Below are 16,187 nucleotides of genomic sequence, written 5' to 3'. Positions count from 1 at the left end.
ATTTTTATGGTTGTACAATTGAAAAGAAAATGGAAAAAATATCTTTCTTCTGAGACTGTCTTACCTCCTTGGACCTTACTTTAGTCAACCTCTAAAAATTACTGTGTATCTCTGCAGAGGCACCACACGAAATTTAGATTCCATTCCTTTAGAAACAGGGCTGAGGAGAGGCCAGTTCCTCACCAAGATCAGGGCCCCCAAAGCTGCAGGGAACGCTCAAAACCAGGGCCTACCCAACACTTTTTCTTAGCCTGGCAATCCAGCTTGCTCTCAACTGCCACAGATATGCAAATCCAAGCATGTTCTTTATCTCCTCTTTAGAAGTTTTATTTTCATATTCAATTCAATTAAAGAATTGTGCAGAAATCATCTTTTTTAGAAGTGTAAAAATTACTGAAAAATTACAAAAGTTGGCATCTACACTGAGGCTGGTGCCATCATTCCTTGGCATCTCAGAAGCAAGGATAGATTTACTACTAAGAACTCTACTGTGCCTGCCTAAGAGCAAGCTAAACAGAAGCCAATGGTAAATGCCTTCAATACTTTTTGAAAAAATCCATCAAAGGTTTTGCTGAATGATATTTATAAGGGCCTTACTGTTCTCTTTCAAAAACTGAAATGCCCTTCTCCGACACTCGAAAAAAATCACTTGTGCTTTTCATCTTCCCGTCTTAGAGTGTAAACATTGTTTTGAGTGAAAAGAGCTGAAGGAGCGCTTACTTTCCCTTGAAATTTTATTTTTAAATAAGAGAGGGAGAAAATCCTTTTTCTGACTAATACTAATAATACAGGTCAAAGTGTCAGGCAATATACAATTAAATGGAAAACAAAAAAGGTTCCCCCTCTTTTTCCCACAGCACAATGGCACTGGAATATAAATTACCGATGAAGATGAAATAATACTTCAAAGCCTGTAGGGCAGGGCAGTGCAGTGTTTACAAAGTATTTTCTATGGCATGATGAGACATTAAAGATGATGGTAACCCATGGGCTTGAGAGTGTTACTGAATAGTCTCAAACTAGCATGAGGTAGGATTTTAGGTCCCTATAGCCCGTGACCCCATGATATGCTTTGTTTCACAGGGCAGCTGCAGTTATCAACAGATGTTTCAGCAATAAATAATTGGTATCATCTCAGAAAAGACCCATCTACCTGGGGAGAGGGCATAATACCAAAAACACTGCCCAGCTATTACAGCCACATTCATCTCCCATCTCTCCAGGTTTCTTGGGGAGCGTACTGCAGGTGTTTTTTCTGGGAGAGAGCGAACAAACTCTCTCAAGTCAGCAAGCTTTGTGTGGAATGTAAAGGAGGTTGGCCCCTGCCATAAATTTCTGTCTGTGGCCACACACCAAAGGAAAAAAGATTGGGGGTAGGAAAGGAGGGGGGTGCATATAGGGAGGTAGGAAATGAGGGAGGCTGTGGAGAACAGAAAGAGAAGCGTACAACATATATAATTTTCTTGATTATGTTCAGTCTAAGGAGAATAACATTATAAATGACTCTTAATTTCACCAAAACTCAGGCACTCAGCATAAGTCTATGCTTAACTTTGATCTGTTATTCACGGAATTAAGTTTAATAAATTAAACTTAGCAGTGTTTACACTCTAAGTGTAATGCGAATTTTAAAAGTAGAGGGGAAACTTTTTATGGGAAGGATTCATTTCAAGGCAAAGAAAACCAGGGCAAGTTTAGATTTGTGAAAAAACCGTAAGAAGAGATAACTTGGCTGAAAAGACAAGGTCAGCAGCCTTTGACTAATTTTTTATTTCAGAACAGAGTCTCGTAATTAATTGATTATTAAATCATGGCCATCCAGCTTCAGTAAAGTATAATATTGAAATCAATGGAGAATGGTATAAAAACAAATCACGGAATTCACTTGAGATACTTTTGACAAGCTAAGATATCAAAAGTCGCACGAGTTCACAGAGTGCTATAGTTCTCTTATTTACAAAACAGAGTGGTTTGGTAATTGTGCACTTGGGGGCTGACACAATAGGAAAGCATCCTAAGAGTCTTTAGGAGGTGTGGTTACTTAATTTATAGCTTGCTGGGGAAGCTAAAGAAAATGATGCTGAGAGTTCAAAAAGCTCCCAGGTTAAATACATCAGGGGCCAAAGAAGCCTAATGGACTGATTCTTAGAGCTGCCACTAGTAATCTTGTGAGCTGGACACAAACATCTTAAATTCCCTATGTCTCCATTTCCCCCAACCATGACATCCGTGCAGTATACAGAGGGAAGGTAGAAGAAATAATAAATGGATCCTTAAAACAGTCTAACTAAGCAGCTTGTCTCCCAACTCACATTAACCCCCAAATGCACCAAGACCAAATTTTCAAAAGTTTTTCTGCAAAAGTCACTATCAGCTTCATGCACTGAGGGGGATCTAATGGTTGTGGGATGGACTGGTTATGGTGGTGTGCTCTGTCTCCCCCACTCAGCCTATGTTTGAATTTCAGAGGAACTTTCTAAGCCCCAGAGGTCAAAAGCAGGGTTCCCTCCTTCTCTGAAGCGATCCTGTTCTCACCTTCTTTGGAAGCCTTGAGAGTTCTATGCCACCAATGGCCAAATCACCCAAGGCTCTCCAAGCAAGTAAAGCAACTATTGGCTTTTCAGGAGCTGGTCTCAGTCTAAACAAGTTCCTGGAATTGATGGGAAGGAGAGTTTGCTTTTATTGTTGGTCTCCTGCAACCTTCACATTGGAGTCTCCTTTACACCTTACCTTGCCCCTTCTCCCCTCATATCCCTGGTCAGGCTCTCTGATTTTCCCCTTCGCTCTTCATTCTATTCTTTTATTTAGAAGGCTGGTTCTCAAACTCAGGCATGCACAAGAATCATCCAGAGGGCTTGTCTAATGCTCATTGTTAGACTCCCAGCCCCAGAGTTCTTGATTTGGTAAGACTGGGGGCGGAGGGTAAGAATCTGAATATCCCACACATTTCCAGGTAATCAAGTGCTCCTGATGTGAGGTCTTATTTTAAGCATCACTGCTGAAGAGGTCCCCGTTCAATAAAATAGTAGCCCTAGTCACAAGTGGCTATTTATATAGAAAATGATTTTAAAAATTAAGTAATACTAAAAAAATTCAGTTCTTCAGTCATACTTGCCACTTTTCAAGTGCTGGAGAGCCATAGGTGGCCAGGGTCTAATGTATTGGGCAGCAGAGATATGGAACATTTTCACGATTGCAGCAAATTCTACTGGACAGCCTTACATCTTGCTTTAGAGTAAACAAGTCTCAAGGATTCCACCTGACAGAGAATTGGCAGTGAGATGGAGGAAGGAGTAGTGCCACCACTCACTGGTCTGTTCCCCTGGACACGTTAATTTTCCTGCACCTTAATTTCCTCATCTGCAAAATGGGGATGATGATGGTAATAATCACCGGAGGGCCGTTTTGAGAATTAAATGAGGTGATTCATGTGCAAGCACTTTGTAAAATCTACAGTGACATACAAATTATAGTTATTAGTCCATTCTGCTTTTCCACCTATACCAAGACTGCAAATTTAAAATCCCTGGCTCATCACTGCCTTCTTTCCAGATATTCATTCTCTTTTGCCTGCAGTTCCCAGTCTACTTAGCCCCAGTCTATTTGTTTATTTTTGGGGGGAAGGGTGTGGGAAAAGTAGGGTTTTACTATTTTTATTAAGCCTCCAAAAATGCCATTTTATGTATGTAGATCAGGGAATCTTTCTCAGATTTCTGTTTTGATAGGCAAAGACAAAGTCTATACATTCATTTTGAGATGATCCAAAAACACATTCCCATATAAACTGAAACAAAGATTTTAGGATATTATCAGTGCTTGTAATGCCTGATCTCCAGATAATTAATATTTTTATATGAGAAAAAATATATATAAAAGCTAATAGACTCTCTTCCTTGGCAATTGTCAGAGAGACTGTAGGTAACAAACAATGCTACCAAAAAGAATAGTGGCACTCCCTGTAGCATCCCCAGAACCTAAGGCTGAAATCTGAGCTCAAGTCTGAGTTCATGTGCTATTCCTGAGGCCTTCTTCTATCCAAGGTAGAGATATCAGTTTGATTAATTTCCAGTAAAAGAGCTGAGGAATAAGCAGGTCAGTGACTCTGATTCCATGCTTCCTGAATAGCCTGTGTCGTGAGGAGATAAGGGAGTGAGGAGGATCCTGGGTTTGGGCAGGGGGCAGACAGCAAGTCATATTGATGAAATAATGGTGAATTTATTTTTTTAAGCTAGTCAACTTAAAAAAAAAAGCATTTCAAAATAAAAATGTTATGACATATGGCAGGATCAAAACTACCGCTTCCAGCCTACCAAGGATATAATACACATTTCTGGATGACAGGTTTCTTGATAGACCCACTGACCACCCTTCTTCACTTTTACTTGATTTGGCTTTCCAACAGAAGGCAAGCAATGTTTCTAAAAGGTATTTCCCCCACATTAGTCAATCTGGCAGAGCTGACCATAAGGGTAGGGGCTGTCTTATGCTTCAAAGAAATTTAATCTATTAGACCACTTAGAGACTAAATGCCTCACTTTGGGGTGTCAGAGGAACAGGTGGTGTGGCTTTTCCTACCAGTAACTGCTGCAACCCGGCGCCAATCACATCCTGCAGGTTTGTTTTGTCCTCTGGGCCCACGGCTTGTTTGTACTGCCACTTTTCAGGCACGAAGGGCCACTTCATTTCCTTTGCCTCCTGGATCAGGGTCCTTAGCTCGCTGGGGAGTGAAGCTGAAAAGGTCAGAGTTCAGGTAAGGAAATGGCAGTCAAAGAAAAGGCTGTTGAGTTACCAATGTTATGATGAAGCACCTCAGTGGCAAAAAAAAAAAAAAAAAAAAAAAAAAAAAAATTTCCTACCTCTTGCTGGTTAGTCTAAAGCTGGTGGTTCTGACTCAAAGAATAATAGCGCAAAGCTATCTGTCAGGGGTGGCCCTGGTCTACTTTGCCCTTCAGGTAAATTGGGGTAGTCAGGCATTAAGAAAGGTTTTTAGCAGGAAGTAAAACACTTCAGTGACTATCTCTGCATGAAGAATCAGAGAAAGGAATGAAGGAAATATTATTTTCCTTGTAAAATGAGAATGGGCCTGTGATGGAATGACACCTGGGACTTGTGGCAGCTGGGTAATGCAGAGTCAATTTGTACAAACTCTTTTTACTTCTCCAAGACCTCACCTCACTTCATCTCATACTTTCACTATGGACTACATTTGAATATAGACAATTAATACAAAAAACCCAAATGCAATTTGAAATGGTATCAATGTATTGTGAAATGTCCCTGTTTTACATTAGTAGATACATTTGATCTCTTCCTGGGTGCCAAACCTAATTATAGAGGTCTACAATCTCCTTTCCAAACTTGGAAAACGCAAAAAGCTCTGGAAACGAGAATGTTTTTTCTTAAGTTTAGCATCCAAACCAGACTTGAATTGACTAAAGGCTCTTTATGGTCTTGTTTAACTTACTTAGTGAGATTAGCCAAAAGTTTTGCTGCAAAGATTTTAATGTTTGACTGTAGATGCTGCCCCAACTTCTGCTGGAGTGTGAATGTAACAGATGGCCCCTGCACCAGACTATCTTCCTAACATTTGAAAGAATTCTGAATTCCCAAGCACATGTAAACTCCCAGTGTTTTGGATATGGCGTTATGGACCTGATTATATGACTGCCAATTATAAATCCTTAGGTGCTTGTCTTGCAGACATTTCATACTTAAAAGTATCCAAAGTTGAACTCACCATCTTTTTTCTAAATCTGTTTCTCTATTCTTTATTTTGATGAATGCTACCACCATTCACTGAGTCACCCAAGCCGAAATCTAGAAGTCAGTCAAGGCTTTTTGCTTTCTTCCTCCCTCAATCTAACTGGTTATTGGGTTCTATAGATCCTAAAATCCATTTCCTCCTTTTCATTATCAGTAACTCTTGTCTGAATCACCACTTCCTGTCTTGCTCCATCCACTCCAACTTCCACACTGTTGGTCCTCATTTTGCTAAAACACAAGATAGACCAGGCCATTGCCCTGTATAAAATTCTTTAATGGTTTTGTATATCTTGTCTTCATTTTTTCATTGCTCTCTCCCAGTTCTTTCATGATCAAGCTCAGGCCCACTGGCTTCAGGGCAAACATGGCTACTTCTTATCAGCCTGCCATGATTACCCTCTGTGGAATTAAAATGTCTCTCCTGAGTGCTCCCAGACTCCAAAATGCATGGCTTTTCAGTGTTCATTCCATTGCTCTGTAATCACACTGTCCTCTCATTGGACTTTGAGCTCCCTGAAGACAGGCATCATGTCTTATCATTGCTGTAAATCACACCATGATGGTTAAAAGAAGGATTAGTCTTATATCTACATGAGACATGCTAAATAGGAAAAAAGAGATATGATAGAGTGAAAAACAAAAAGAAGAGAAGGAAGAAAACCTAACTCTGCCTTAGTCTATGATGCCCATCTGTGTCCTTGCCACCAACTGGGCAAATGTAAGGAATATTGCTGATGGGAAAACATTGCTTGGTATTGAGGAGATATCAAATGGGCCACACCAATGAGTAATCTGTATGGACTTCTGAGGATGATTTACAAATATCACACTGAAACCATTGCTCTCTGATTCAGCAATCCAAAACTACTGAGCACCAGCTATGTGATAGCACTCCTTCAAAGAAAGCAGAGCCATATTAGGAGCCTATGTGGTCATAATCTTTAGAAAGCCTGGCCCTCTGATGGCCAAAAGTGTTCCAATATATATGTAGAGAAAAAAAATTAAATATTTTATTTATTTATGAGAGAGAGGAGAGAGAGAGAGAGAGAGAGAGAGAGAGAGAGAGAGAGAGAGAGAAAGGGGCAGAGGGGGAGGGAGAAAGAATCTGAAGAAGATTCCACACTGAGTAGAGAGGCCAATGCAGGGCTGAAACCGACGACAGTGAACCCATGACCCAAGAGTTGGCCATTTAACTAACTGAGCCACCTTGGTGCCCCTAGAAAAAGTCTCTTAAATGATATTTCTAAATAGTAAGGATTAGGATCACTAGTCCTATTCACTTAGGTCATTCCAGTGGGGTCCCAGTGCACTTAGTAATAGTGCTCCTTCTCACTCTCAAGTGTCCCATTTGACTGATAAATTGTTTGGATATTCTGTCCATAAGGATCAAGCTCAAGAGTCAAAAGGGTAGTCAAATGACAACTGGAATCTGATTTTTGGATTCAAAGAATTTCACCATACACTGGCACTATATAAATATTTTCTTTTTTTTTTTCATGATGACAGAGAAAAATCTATTCCATACAACTCATTTTTGCCTTCCTCATACCACACCTTTCCCTGAAGATCATGCCAGACCCTGGATAGTCCACTGTGGCGTATTGAAGTAAATGGTGCCTTTGAAATACATTTTAAAAATGTGTCTACATTTAGAGTTTAGTCCCTTCTCTATTTTTGAGGAAGTTGCTAGGGGTAGTCTCCCATGTTGACAGGGACAATTTCTGAGGGAAGAGTATAGGGTTGAGAGGAGGAGAGGGAAGAATAAAATCACAGTAATCATGTTCAAGTCCTCTGACTTGTCCTGTCACCATAGGTGACCTTGTAATAATGCCTTTCTCTTGGAGTACATGCGAATGACAACTTTGGTGGCAGCACAGTCTGCCCACAGTCTGCCCACCTGTATTAATCAGAAACCACCTGCTAAGGGAAGTACTGAATGCTCAGACCACATTCAGTTGTACTGATGGTGCTTGGAGTGGATCATGCAGCTTGCCCCCATGGGGATCAATTAATGCTGAGATTGTCAATGGCTCAGCATAGATTTCCTCTCCCACTGGCTTATCAGATTCAGCCAAGCCCAGCAGTCAGCCCCTGAAAGAGCAGTACCCTCTTCTGCTACTCTAATCACTCCAAGAAGCTTACCTGAAGGGCCATTGCTAATTGAGTGATTTTGTGGCCCTAATTTGCCATACCTGGAACTAAACTGATTATTTCTCCTTTAACTGATTATTTCTGATTATTTCTAAACTGATTATTCTGTGGCACTTGGGAAGAAAAAGAAGAAAATGCTACCCAATTGGGGGCTCTGAGTTTTCACTAGGGAGAACACAGAACTTAAAGGAATTTGGGCTGAAGAGACAAAGGATGCCATGTAACAAAAAGACAAGAGAAAAACTTCAGTAGATAGAACACAACATACTGCCCCTGGGGAGAACTAGAACAAGCAGCAGTGAAGCATGTTCTGGAGGTACCTGCTGTTCCCTGACAAGGGGCTAACACCTGCCAGTGTGTGCTCAGGCTGATGGGTACAAATAACTAGCAAGCAAAATCACACTGTTGTGTTTCTGGCCAGTAAATAAGGAAAATGCATAAACTAAGGTATTGAGAAACAATGGAACATAGGGCACTTAATCTTGAAAGAAGCATAAATGACAGATTACAAAAAATTTAAGACATCTATAGGTACCTAAAAGTGACTGTAAAAAATGTGTGTGCCTATATACAAGAATGTAAGGCAAAGGCTCCTCCAGAATGTTTTCCCATCACATAATCCTCAACAACAAAAGAAATGGGAAGTATGTATTTTGTGTAGTAATCTTATTTCTGCAACAAATAGAAAATCACTAAAAATACAAAGAAAAATATTAAAAGCCCATAAAAGGGACACACTTATAGAAATAGAGGAAAATTTATTCAAATGCTAAAAAGAAATCTAAGGAAAAAAGATTTTCTCTCCAAAACTGGCTATGGAAGAAATAAGAAATACTTTAACTCTCTAGACTTTGTGATCAAAACTTCCCAAACAATGACCTATCTAAAACTATGAATGGCATAAACTATGAAATGAGCAAAAGGCCAAATTCTTATACCCCAATAATGATGCAATCAGTATTTATCAGTAGGAGAGGATTTATTTTACAAACGGCATGTGAATGCAGCATGAGAAATGTGTCAATTGAACCAATGAGATGACATATTTATGGAAACCATAGAAGTCTATGAAAACTGATGAGGCACAAAAGCCTAGTTTGAAAAAAAAGTATGCGCCACCATTCAGAAGTTGCTTCAATTTTTTAATAATTGAAATTTACGTGCACCAGCCCACTTGCACGCTTTGTTCTTCTTGAACTAAACTGTTTTCTTGTAGCCTCATGTTTACTGAAGCCTAAAATTAGAACTGACAGCAATTCACTGCAACAAAGTGGGCTTCCTCCCCTGCCCGTCCGCCTGCAGCCCATGTCCCATTCATGCCCTAGAAATCCACTCATCTCTCGGTGGTCATCTGCCAAGAGAAGAAAAATAGGGCAGAGATGAAAACATGTCGTTCAGGCAGGGGAGTTGAGAGCAAACCTGCTGGCTTCCCCCTTCCCCCAGTGCCCCCCATCAGGACCTCACCTCTGTACTGCTGGTCCTCGCCCTTGTCCTCCTGCGACACATCTGACGCCTCCAACAAGAGTTGGTCCAGCACTTGCTTGCACTCTTGCAGTAGTGTAGCTATAGCTTTTTGATTATTCATGATAATTACTCTTCCTCAATGATGAGTCAAGTGTCCCCGGGTCTATGGTGATCAATTACTCAGAAGAAGACATCGATTCTCAATAAAAGAGTCCCTTCAAGGCGGAGGTACCTGGTGAACAAAGGCGGGAGAAAGATGATTAACTGAAGCATCATCAATTATCTGTAAGACTCAAGCAGGGAGGGATAATAGGGCAAACACATGAAAATACATGACAGCCCCTGAAGACTTTATTAGGGGAGTGTGTGAAATTACTGCAGGGCCTGGTCTAGATGGGCAGCACCTCGAAGGCGTCAGAGAGCAGAAGGGAGAGGCTCCTCGTGCAGACCTTGGTTACCCGCAGTGATGTCAGTGGAATCCCACGAAGCCAAATGAAATGAATATACCCTATGATTTATGTATCTCCTGCATACTTTACATCAGTGTCTCTGGATCCCAGTGGCACCACACTTTCTGTCTGTCTGTAAGTCTACAGGAAGCATCTGGCTAACAGTTCTAATATTCAGATACAGGCCCATGGTGATATGAAGTTTACCATTCTCATAACCCACTACTGAGTTCCCCTGTGAAGTATTCTTCATGGTACTTAGCATCATATAATTTGGACCAAGATAGGCAATGACAGATGCCAAATTTAAGCTCTTCACAGCCAGGCAGGTTGCCAAATAAAATAGAGAAATGGTATCTTAGATAACTCAATTTCCTAGATCTATCATATGGATGAGTTTATTATATGGATGGGTGAATCTACTTATATTGCTATTTAACATATGTACAGTTGAGAGATTTCATATGTAAATGTGAATATGCTGTAATAATCTATGGCAGTCAAGGTAATTTAAAGAACAAAATAAATTACTGACAGTACAAAAATGCCTGGCAAATAAATACCAGAAAGTCACTAGATTAACAAATCTTTTTGTCTGCCTTCCCTTTATTAAAGAATGTACATTGTAAACAAAACAAACTTCCTTTTGTTTTGTTTATAATGAACAAATGAAACAAAGAAACTCTTTCTGAGTTTGTCAGAATAGAATGTGGAGCTGCTGTCTGGTTTAGACACCCTTAGAGGGCACATAGAATTTTATTACCAAAGCAAGAGAGTCTGAAAGGGAAGAGAGTAACAGATAAATGGATGGCTCCAGTCCCTTTGTCTTCTAACTTAATACATGCAATGAAGTAATCATTGAAAATCTTAAAGCTGTGAATTATTGTGTAAGTGTTGGATAAAAAGGCCTCACTTTAAGAAGCTAGTTTTGAATTTCAAAAAGCAAGATAACATTTTTTTCTAACTTTTTTTTTTCTAAGACTTAACAGGAACACAAAATGAAGGATGAACTAATTGTATAATCTACACTTTTCATTTTTCATTCTAACGTGACTGGTATACTCTATATGCTTTGGATTTAAACACACACACACACACACACACACACACACACACACACACATTCTTTATACAGATAAACTGCCAAAACAGAATTTTAGGATGTTACAGGCTTGTTTCATTAAAATAATTGTGTATTGTTGGTGAAGAATATAAGTAGAGTATTTGAATACAAAATTCTTATGACTTGAAAGAATATTCACAAAAGTTGAGATCATAAACCCCCCCCAAAAAAAGTTGAGATCGTGAGGAATTAGTTACTAGAAATATTTAAGCATAACTATAAATTAAATTTCTCTTCTGTGTAAGACGAATGAGAAATTACTCCTGTATGGTTTGGGTTGTTGGACTAACTGGTTTTCAATGTCCCTTTTAGCTCAAGTGTTTTTAAGTCAATGTTGTGTAGTAAGAGCTGACCATTAGCTTGTCTTTCTACGAAAGGAATCAAGAAGTAAGGGCTGGTCAGAGAGCTAATTAGTGGACTAGTGTGCGTAAGAGGCTATGTAGCTATGGCATTCCATTCCCACCATTCTTGAAAAAGGGAGATGTGGCTAGAATGGGAGGTTAGTATGGTGATTGAGAAATGCAGTTGGTGATTCGGAAAGTTAACAAACCTTGCTTGATATTAGCTATGGGTGAATAGGACGCATTCCCTTTTCTTCAAATAAAACCAAGAAGGAGGTTCTTTTTTTTTTCTAGGATCCTTTTTAGGACTTCGTGTAGAAAGAGGGGTATAATAAGAAAATATGAAGAGTTCATGCACAAAGAAATAATACTGTACTGTAATATACTTTTACATCATCCCTTTGTCTAAAAGGCATATAGTAATGTTTTATTGGTGCCATATTATCCTTTTAAGGTAGAAAGCTGTCTTTTGTTATACTGAAAAATTAAAATAAATCTTAATTGCTCTGTTTCTGTAAATGTTTAAACAGAAATAGCATGTAGTAATAAAAAGCAGACTTGGTTATAGGAAAACTGTTACACATAATAGTGTTCAATAGATATTTGTGACTAATTCTATTTCATTCTCATCTTTAAGTATTTGTGATACCTTTGAGATTCACTTTGAGACTCATTTTTCTTCTCTGTATTTTATGGGGGTTAAGTGGGAATAATTGCTAATATATTTCTAGGTCTTAAATTACATACTCAGCAGCCTATCTATTGCTGAAGAACATCTGATACTTATTTACTGAATAATTCCTGGCTCTTTTGAGAACACTTAAGTATAATATTTTTATGTACACTTTTTTCTGTGGTTTAGAAATGTTGGCTTGAATCTTAGAGGTGGATTACTAAATAAATATAACTCCGCTTTTGTTCCCTCACTTGAAACCCGGATGCTTAATGCACAGGATCATAAATCTCCTCCTTTTGTCTAAGTGCTGTGAAAGAGAGATAAGCTATGTGGTTCTGTGAGGGAAAACAACAGGACTTGACCTAATAATTTGGGTAAAACAAGAGAAGGTGAATGGGGGATTCCCTAAGGATGTGATGTTGGAATTAAACTCTGTAAGAAGAACAGGGCTTAATGAAGTTAAAATGGTGAAGAACAGCTCTGATGTAGAAAGAAATATAGAGGAAATGAAAGAAGGCCAAATTAGTTGACCTAGAGATAAAAGGAGAAAGTTGATATGGGGTGAGTTTGGACAGTTAAGTAGGGGTTGTTCAGGTTGTTTAGCTGGCACCTGTGTGCCAGGTAAGGAATTTTGTGTTTACCCTAAGTGTCATAGGACACTACTGGTAGCAGGAGGAACATGAGCAGATTTGCATCTGGAAACATTCATTCTGTTTGGATTGTAGCGTATATTAGGGGAAGAGAGGAAAAAGGTGATTGCAGGTAGATCAGTTGGGCATTTATTGCAACAATCCAGGTGAGAAATATCAGATCACCAGACCAGAGTAATAGAGATACAGAAAATTGGACAAATTTGAGGGCTGTTTAAAGAATAAATGCAGTATTGCTGTTGGATGGATATGAATGTCCTTGAAAGGAATCCTGAGGGTTTTTTTTTTACTTTACCATAGCTCAAAGTGGAATGGATAATTTTACCATACTTTGAGACAAGGAACATAGAAGAGATCTTCTAGGAAAAGATATAAATACATCTTACATTTTGTATTTCTAGCAATAAAGATAGTAAGGAAGATAGGTCATACTGTCCAGAATAAGCAATTGGATTTTATTTTATTTTATTTTTATTTATTTTTTTTAGCAATTGGATTTTAACCAAGAAAGTATTTCTAAAAAAACAAAAAGAGATTTCTGAGATAATTAATATTTAGTACTTGTGACTTCCCAAAATGTACTGAGGATATTCTTTATACTTTTTGAAAGTTATAGCATTTTCTCTTTTCCCTGCAGAATTCAGGAAAGACAATAGGAAAAAAATACTGTAACATGAGAAACACTTTGGAATCCAACCATCTGTCCAGACTTGTATGGTTCATTGTTAAGCATAACAGAGGCTGAAGCCTAGGAAATTTTCCTTCAGGCAACAGTCCTGCTGGAAATTGTGGTCAGCTTCCTTTATAAAAGAATCATTTTCAATTTCAAAACGTAACAATTTTTGCTCCCTGAACTGTGGAATTCTGCGAGCTGTACTTATTTCTAAATTGAAGAACGTTAGTTTCCCTATATTTTTGTAATGTATGGATTAGTTTTTCTATTTTGACATCCCCCTATATATTTTTTTCTAAAAATTAAACAGAAAGAGGTCAGCAAAAGCAATAGGACATACAAGTAGATACCTTTAGAATAACACTAGATACCCAACAAAGTTTAGAATCTAAGGCACACAGGCATTCCCATACCCAAATGATCACGTGTTCATACATTCCATGTTTGATTTTGATACTTGTGTACTTCATTTCTATTGGTGACCTAGAATTTAACTGAGTGGCTGAGTTACAATTGACAAATCAGCAATCATTAAAAGTTTTATTCAAAGCCCCATTTCTTTTGGAATTCGTGAGGTTTTTTTTCCTTGGACAATTAGTACCCAGATGGGGGATAAATTAGGGAAAATAAAAGAATTCTAAAGGTCTACCGGCTGACATTCTGAAATAATCCACTGGCCATCTACTCATAATTCTTAAACTAGAAGATGTGGGGAAGATAAAGAAGTAGGAAAGATGGTCTATACTGTCAAGGAGTTTATAAATTACAAGAATAAGACATAAATACTTTGAAATGAACCACACAAGGCATATTTAACATGATTATAGTCCAAAAGCTCAGTCTAAAATATCTTTGTTGGAATTCAATTAATGACCAGTTTCATAATTCATAATTTCATAATTTCACAATTTCATAATTCATAAGCAAACCCACAGAGCTCATTTAATTCATATGTACATAAATAATTACACTAAACATACTTTTTGATCTACATTCAAAATCACCTATCATATTGCTTCTATGAGAAAATGTATTCTGGTCTCCAACATAGAACAACAAAATGCATTTCTCCAATCAGTCACTAGCAATGACAATCCAGCTTTTTTCCAACCTTTCACCCTCCCCTGAGTAACCCTACATACAAACTCTGACCATACTGACTCTGCTACTGGTTGGTGCAAGTAGGGAAACAAAAGGAGAAAGAGAAGTCTGATTGGAGTGTAAGACAACTGTGTGCCTTGGATAGATATTTCTGGGTAATGGCCATTGTTAGCATTTTAAAATTGAATAGAAAGGGAGAAGAGAGGGCAACTCTAAGTCACCAAAACCTGAAAGAGTAGACTTCTATTTCTAGCAGTATGGAAGTCTAAACATCCTGACCAATATTCCCACTGAAAACAAGTAAAAATGCTGGAAAAACACTTTAACACCTCTAAAATGTATCAATAACATGGTAAGAAAGGAGAGACTACTCAGAAAACACCAACCAAGTACAAGTGGAACCCAGAAAGTTAACGAACACAGAAACTAGACTTTGCCTTGAGTGTATTTGCAAACACTGTAAGACAAAACTTTGGTTTTCACTATCTTGGAGTGTGGAAAGAGAGGAAATAAAACCAAAGGCCTCCCCAAGGTGGGACATATAAGAGGAAACTCTCCCTTGCATAAAACTCATGTCCTAAAAGGTTGAATCTTCAGTGTAAGGGTGAGCTAAAAATAAGTCCCTATCCTCTCCTGCCACCTCCCAAGAAATTTGCCTGTGGCAAAACATACTCCTTCTTAGAGGAAAGTGAAATGTTTTCCCCTTGAGAATTTGAAGTCATGAGATCCACAAAACCTCTACCTGATAATTACTTTAAAATATGTTATTTAAAAATGATCCTAAAGCTTCAGGAGGACACACCTTGTAAACTCCAATTTATAACATAATGACATCCCCACCTTAGATCATGCAGATTTCATGTAAATTCTTAAATTAACTATGTTTATTGAAAACATGTCAAATACCTAGACGTCTTTTTCATTTATTCTTTAGCTTTTATACAATGTTTCTCAAGATCTCCAGAGATAAATAATATTCTAACCCTGTGTTTTCTATTTAAAATAGCTACAGCAAATAAGAGGTGATTTTACATATGTGAAGTCCATGGAAAAAAAAGAAAGGTTCTAGGTTTGTAGTTTTCCAGGCAATTGGTGGAATGAAACATAATCTTCTCAAAAGGAATCCGGCTTCAAAATAAGCTTGAAAGAATTTCCATCTTTAAAATACCAAGAAATATGAGTTCTTGATCAATGCTCACAAAATGCATAAGGTAAGAGGAAATAATGGGTGAAAGAAGAAACAACAGATAGATCAGAACTTCAAAGAATTTAGGTAGTGGAATTATCATATATAGACTATAAAATATACATGTTTAAAGATCTGAAAGATTACGTTGAATGTATGAGTTATGAGTAAGAAAGTATAAAAAGGCATAGGAAGGTTGAAAAAGAATCAAATAGAATTTCTATAAATGAAAAAATAATAATTTAAAATTTAAAATTCCATGAATTAGGTTTGGTAAAATACTAGTTCTGGTTGAAGTTAGGATTTTTAAACTCCTTGATAAATCAAAACATCTCATCTAAAATGCAACAAAAGAAGACCGAGAGATGGAAAATTCAAAAGAGAAGTTAAGAAACAGAGAGCATTCATGGAAAAACTCTAACATGTGTCTCATGAGAATCCTAGATGGAAAGAAGGGGAGGAAGCAAGAGAAATGTTTGGAGAGATAATGACTAAGAACTTTTAGAACAGGAGAAAGTAATTAAAATATCTATAATCTTCAAGCAGGTTAAAGAAATAAATAAAAATCTATACTTAGAAATATCTTAGCAAAACTAGGGAACACCAAAGG

The 16,187-nt window shown here is 37.9% G+C and overlaps 1 protein-coding gene across 13 annotated transcripts in view; it reads right to left on the bottom strand.

Moving 5' to 3' along the window:
• The window catches only part of ALPK1 (alpha kinase 1), a 129,586-nt gene that overhangs the window by 49,024 nt on the left and 64,375 nt on the right, over positions 1-16,187 (bottom strand). For 12 of the 13 annotated variants that reach the window (XM_041759451.1, XM_041759447.1, XM_041759450.1 and 9 more), the window contains 2 exons: positions 9,379-9,610; positions 4,576-4,730 (listed from right to left, as the gene is read on the bottom strand). In XM_041759451.1, the coding sequence (XP_041615385.1) occupies positions 4,576-4,730; positions 9,379-9,499 (276 nt within the window). In that variant the 5' untranslated portion in view covers positions 9,500-9,610. Of the gene's footprint in view, positions 1-4,575; positions 4,731-9,378; positions 9,611-16,187 lie in introns of those variants that run through there. The other variant, XM_041759457.1, reaches the window with a different exon arrangement.

The sequence above is a fragment of the Vulpes lagopus genome, chromosome 6 (genome assembly GCF_018345385.1).
Source record: "Vulpes lagopus strain Blue_001 chromosome 6, ASM1834538v1, whole genome shotgun sequence".
Classification (NCBI taxonomy): domain Eukaryota; kingdom Metazoa; phylum Chordata; class Mammalia; order Carnivora; family Canidae; genus Vulpes; species Vulpes lagopus.
This window is presented reverse-complemented; position numbering and strand designations above follow the sequence as displayed.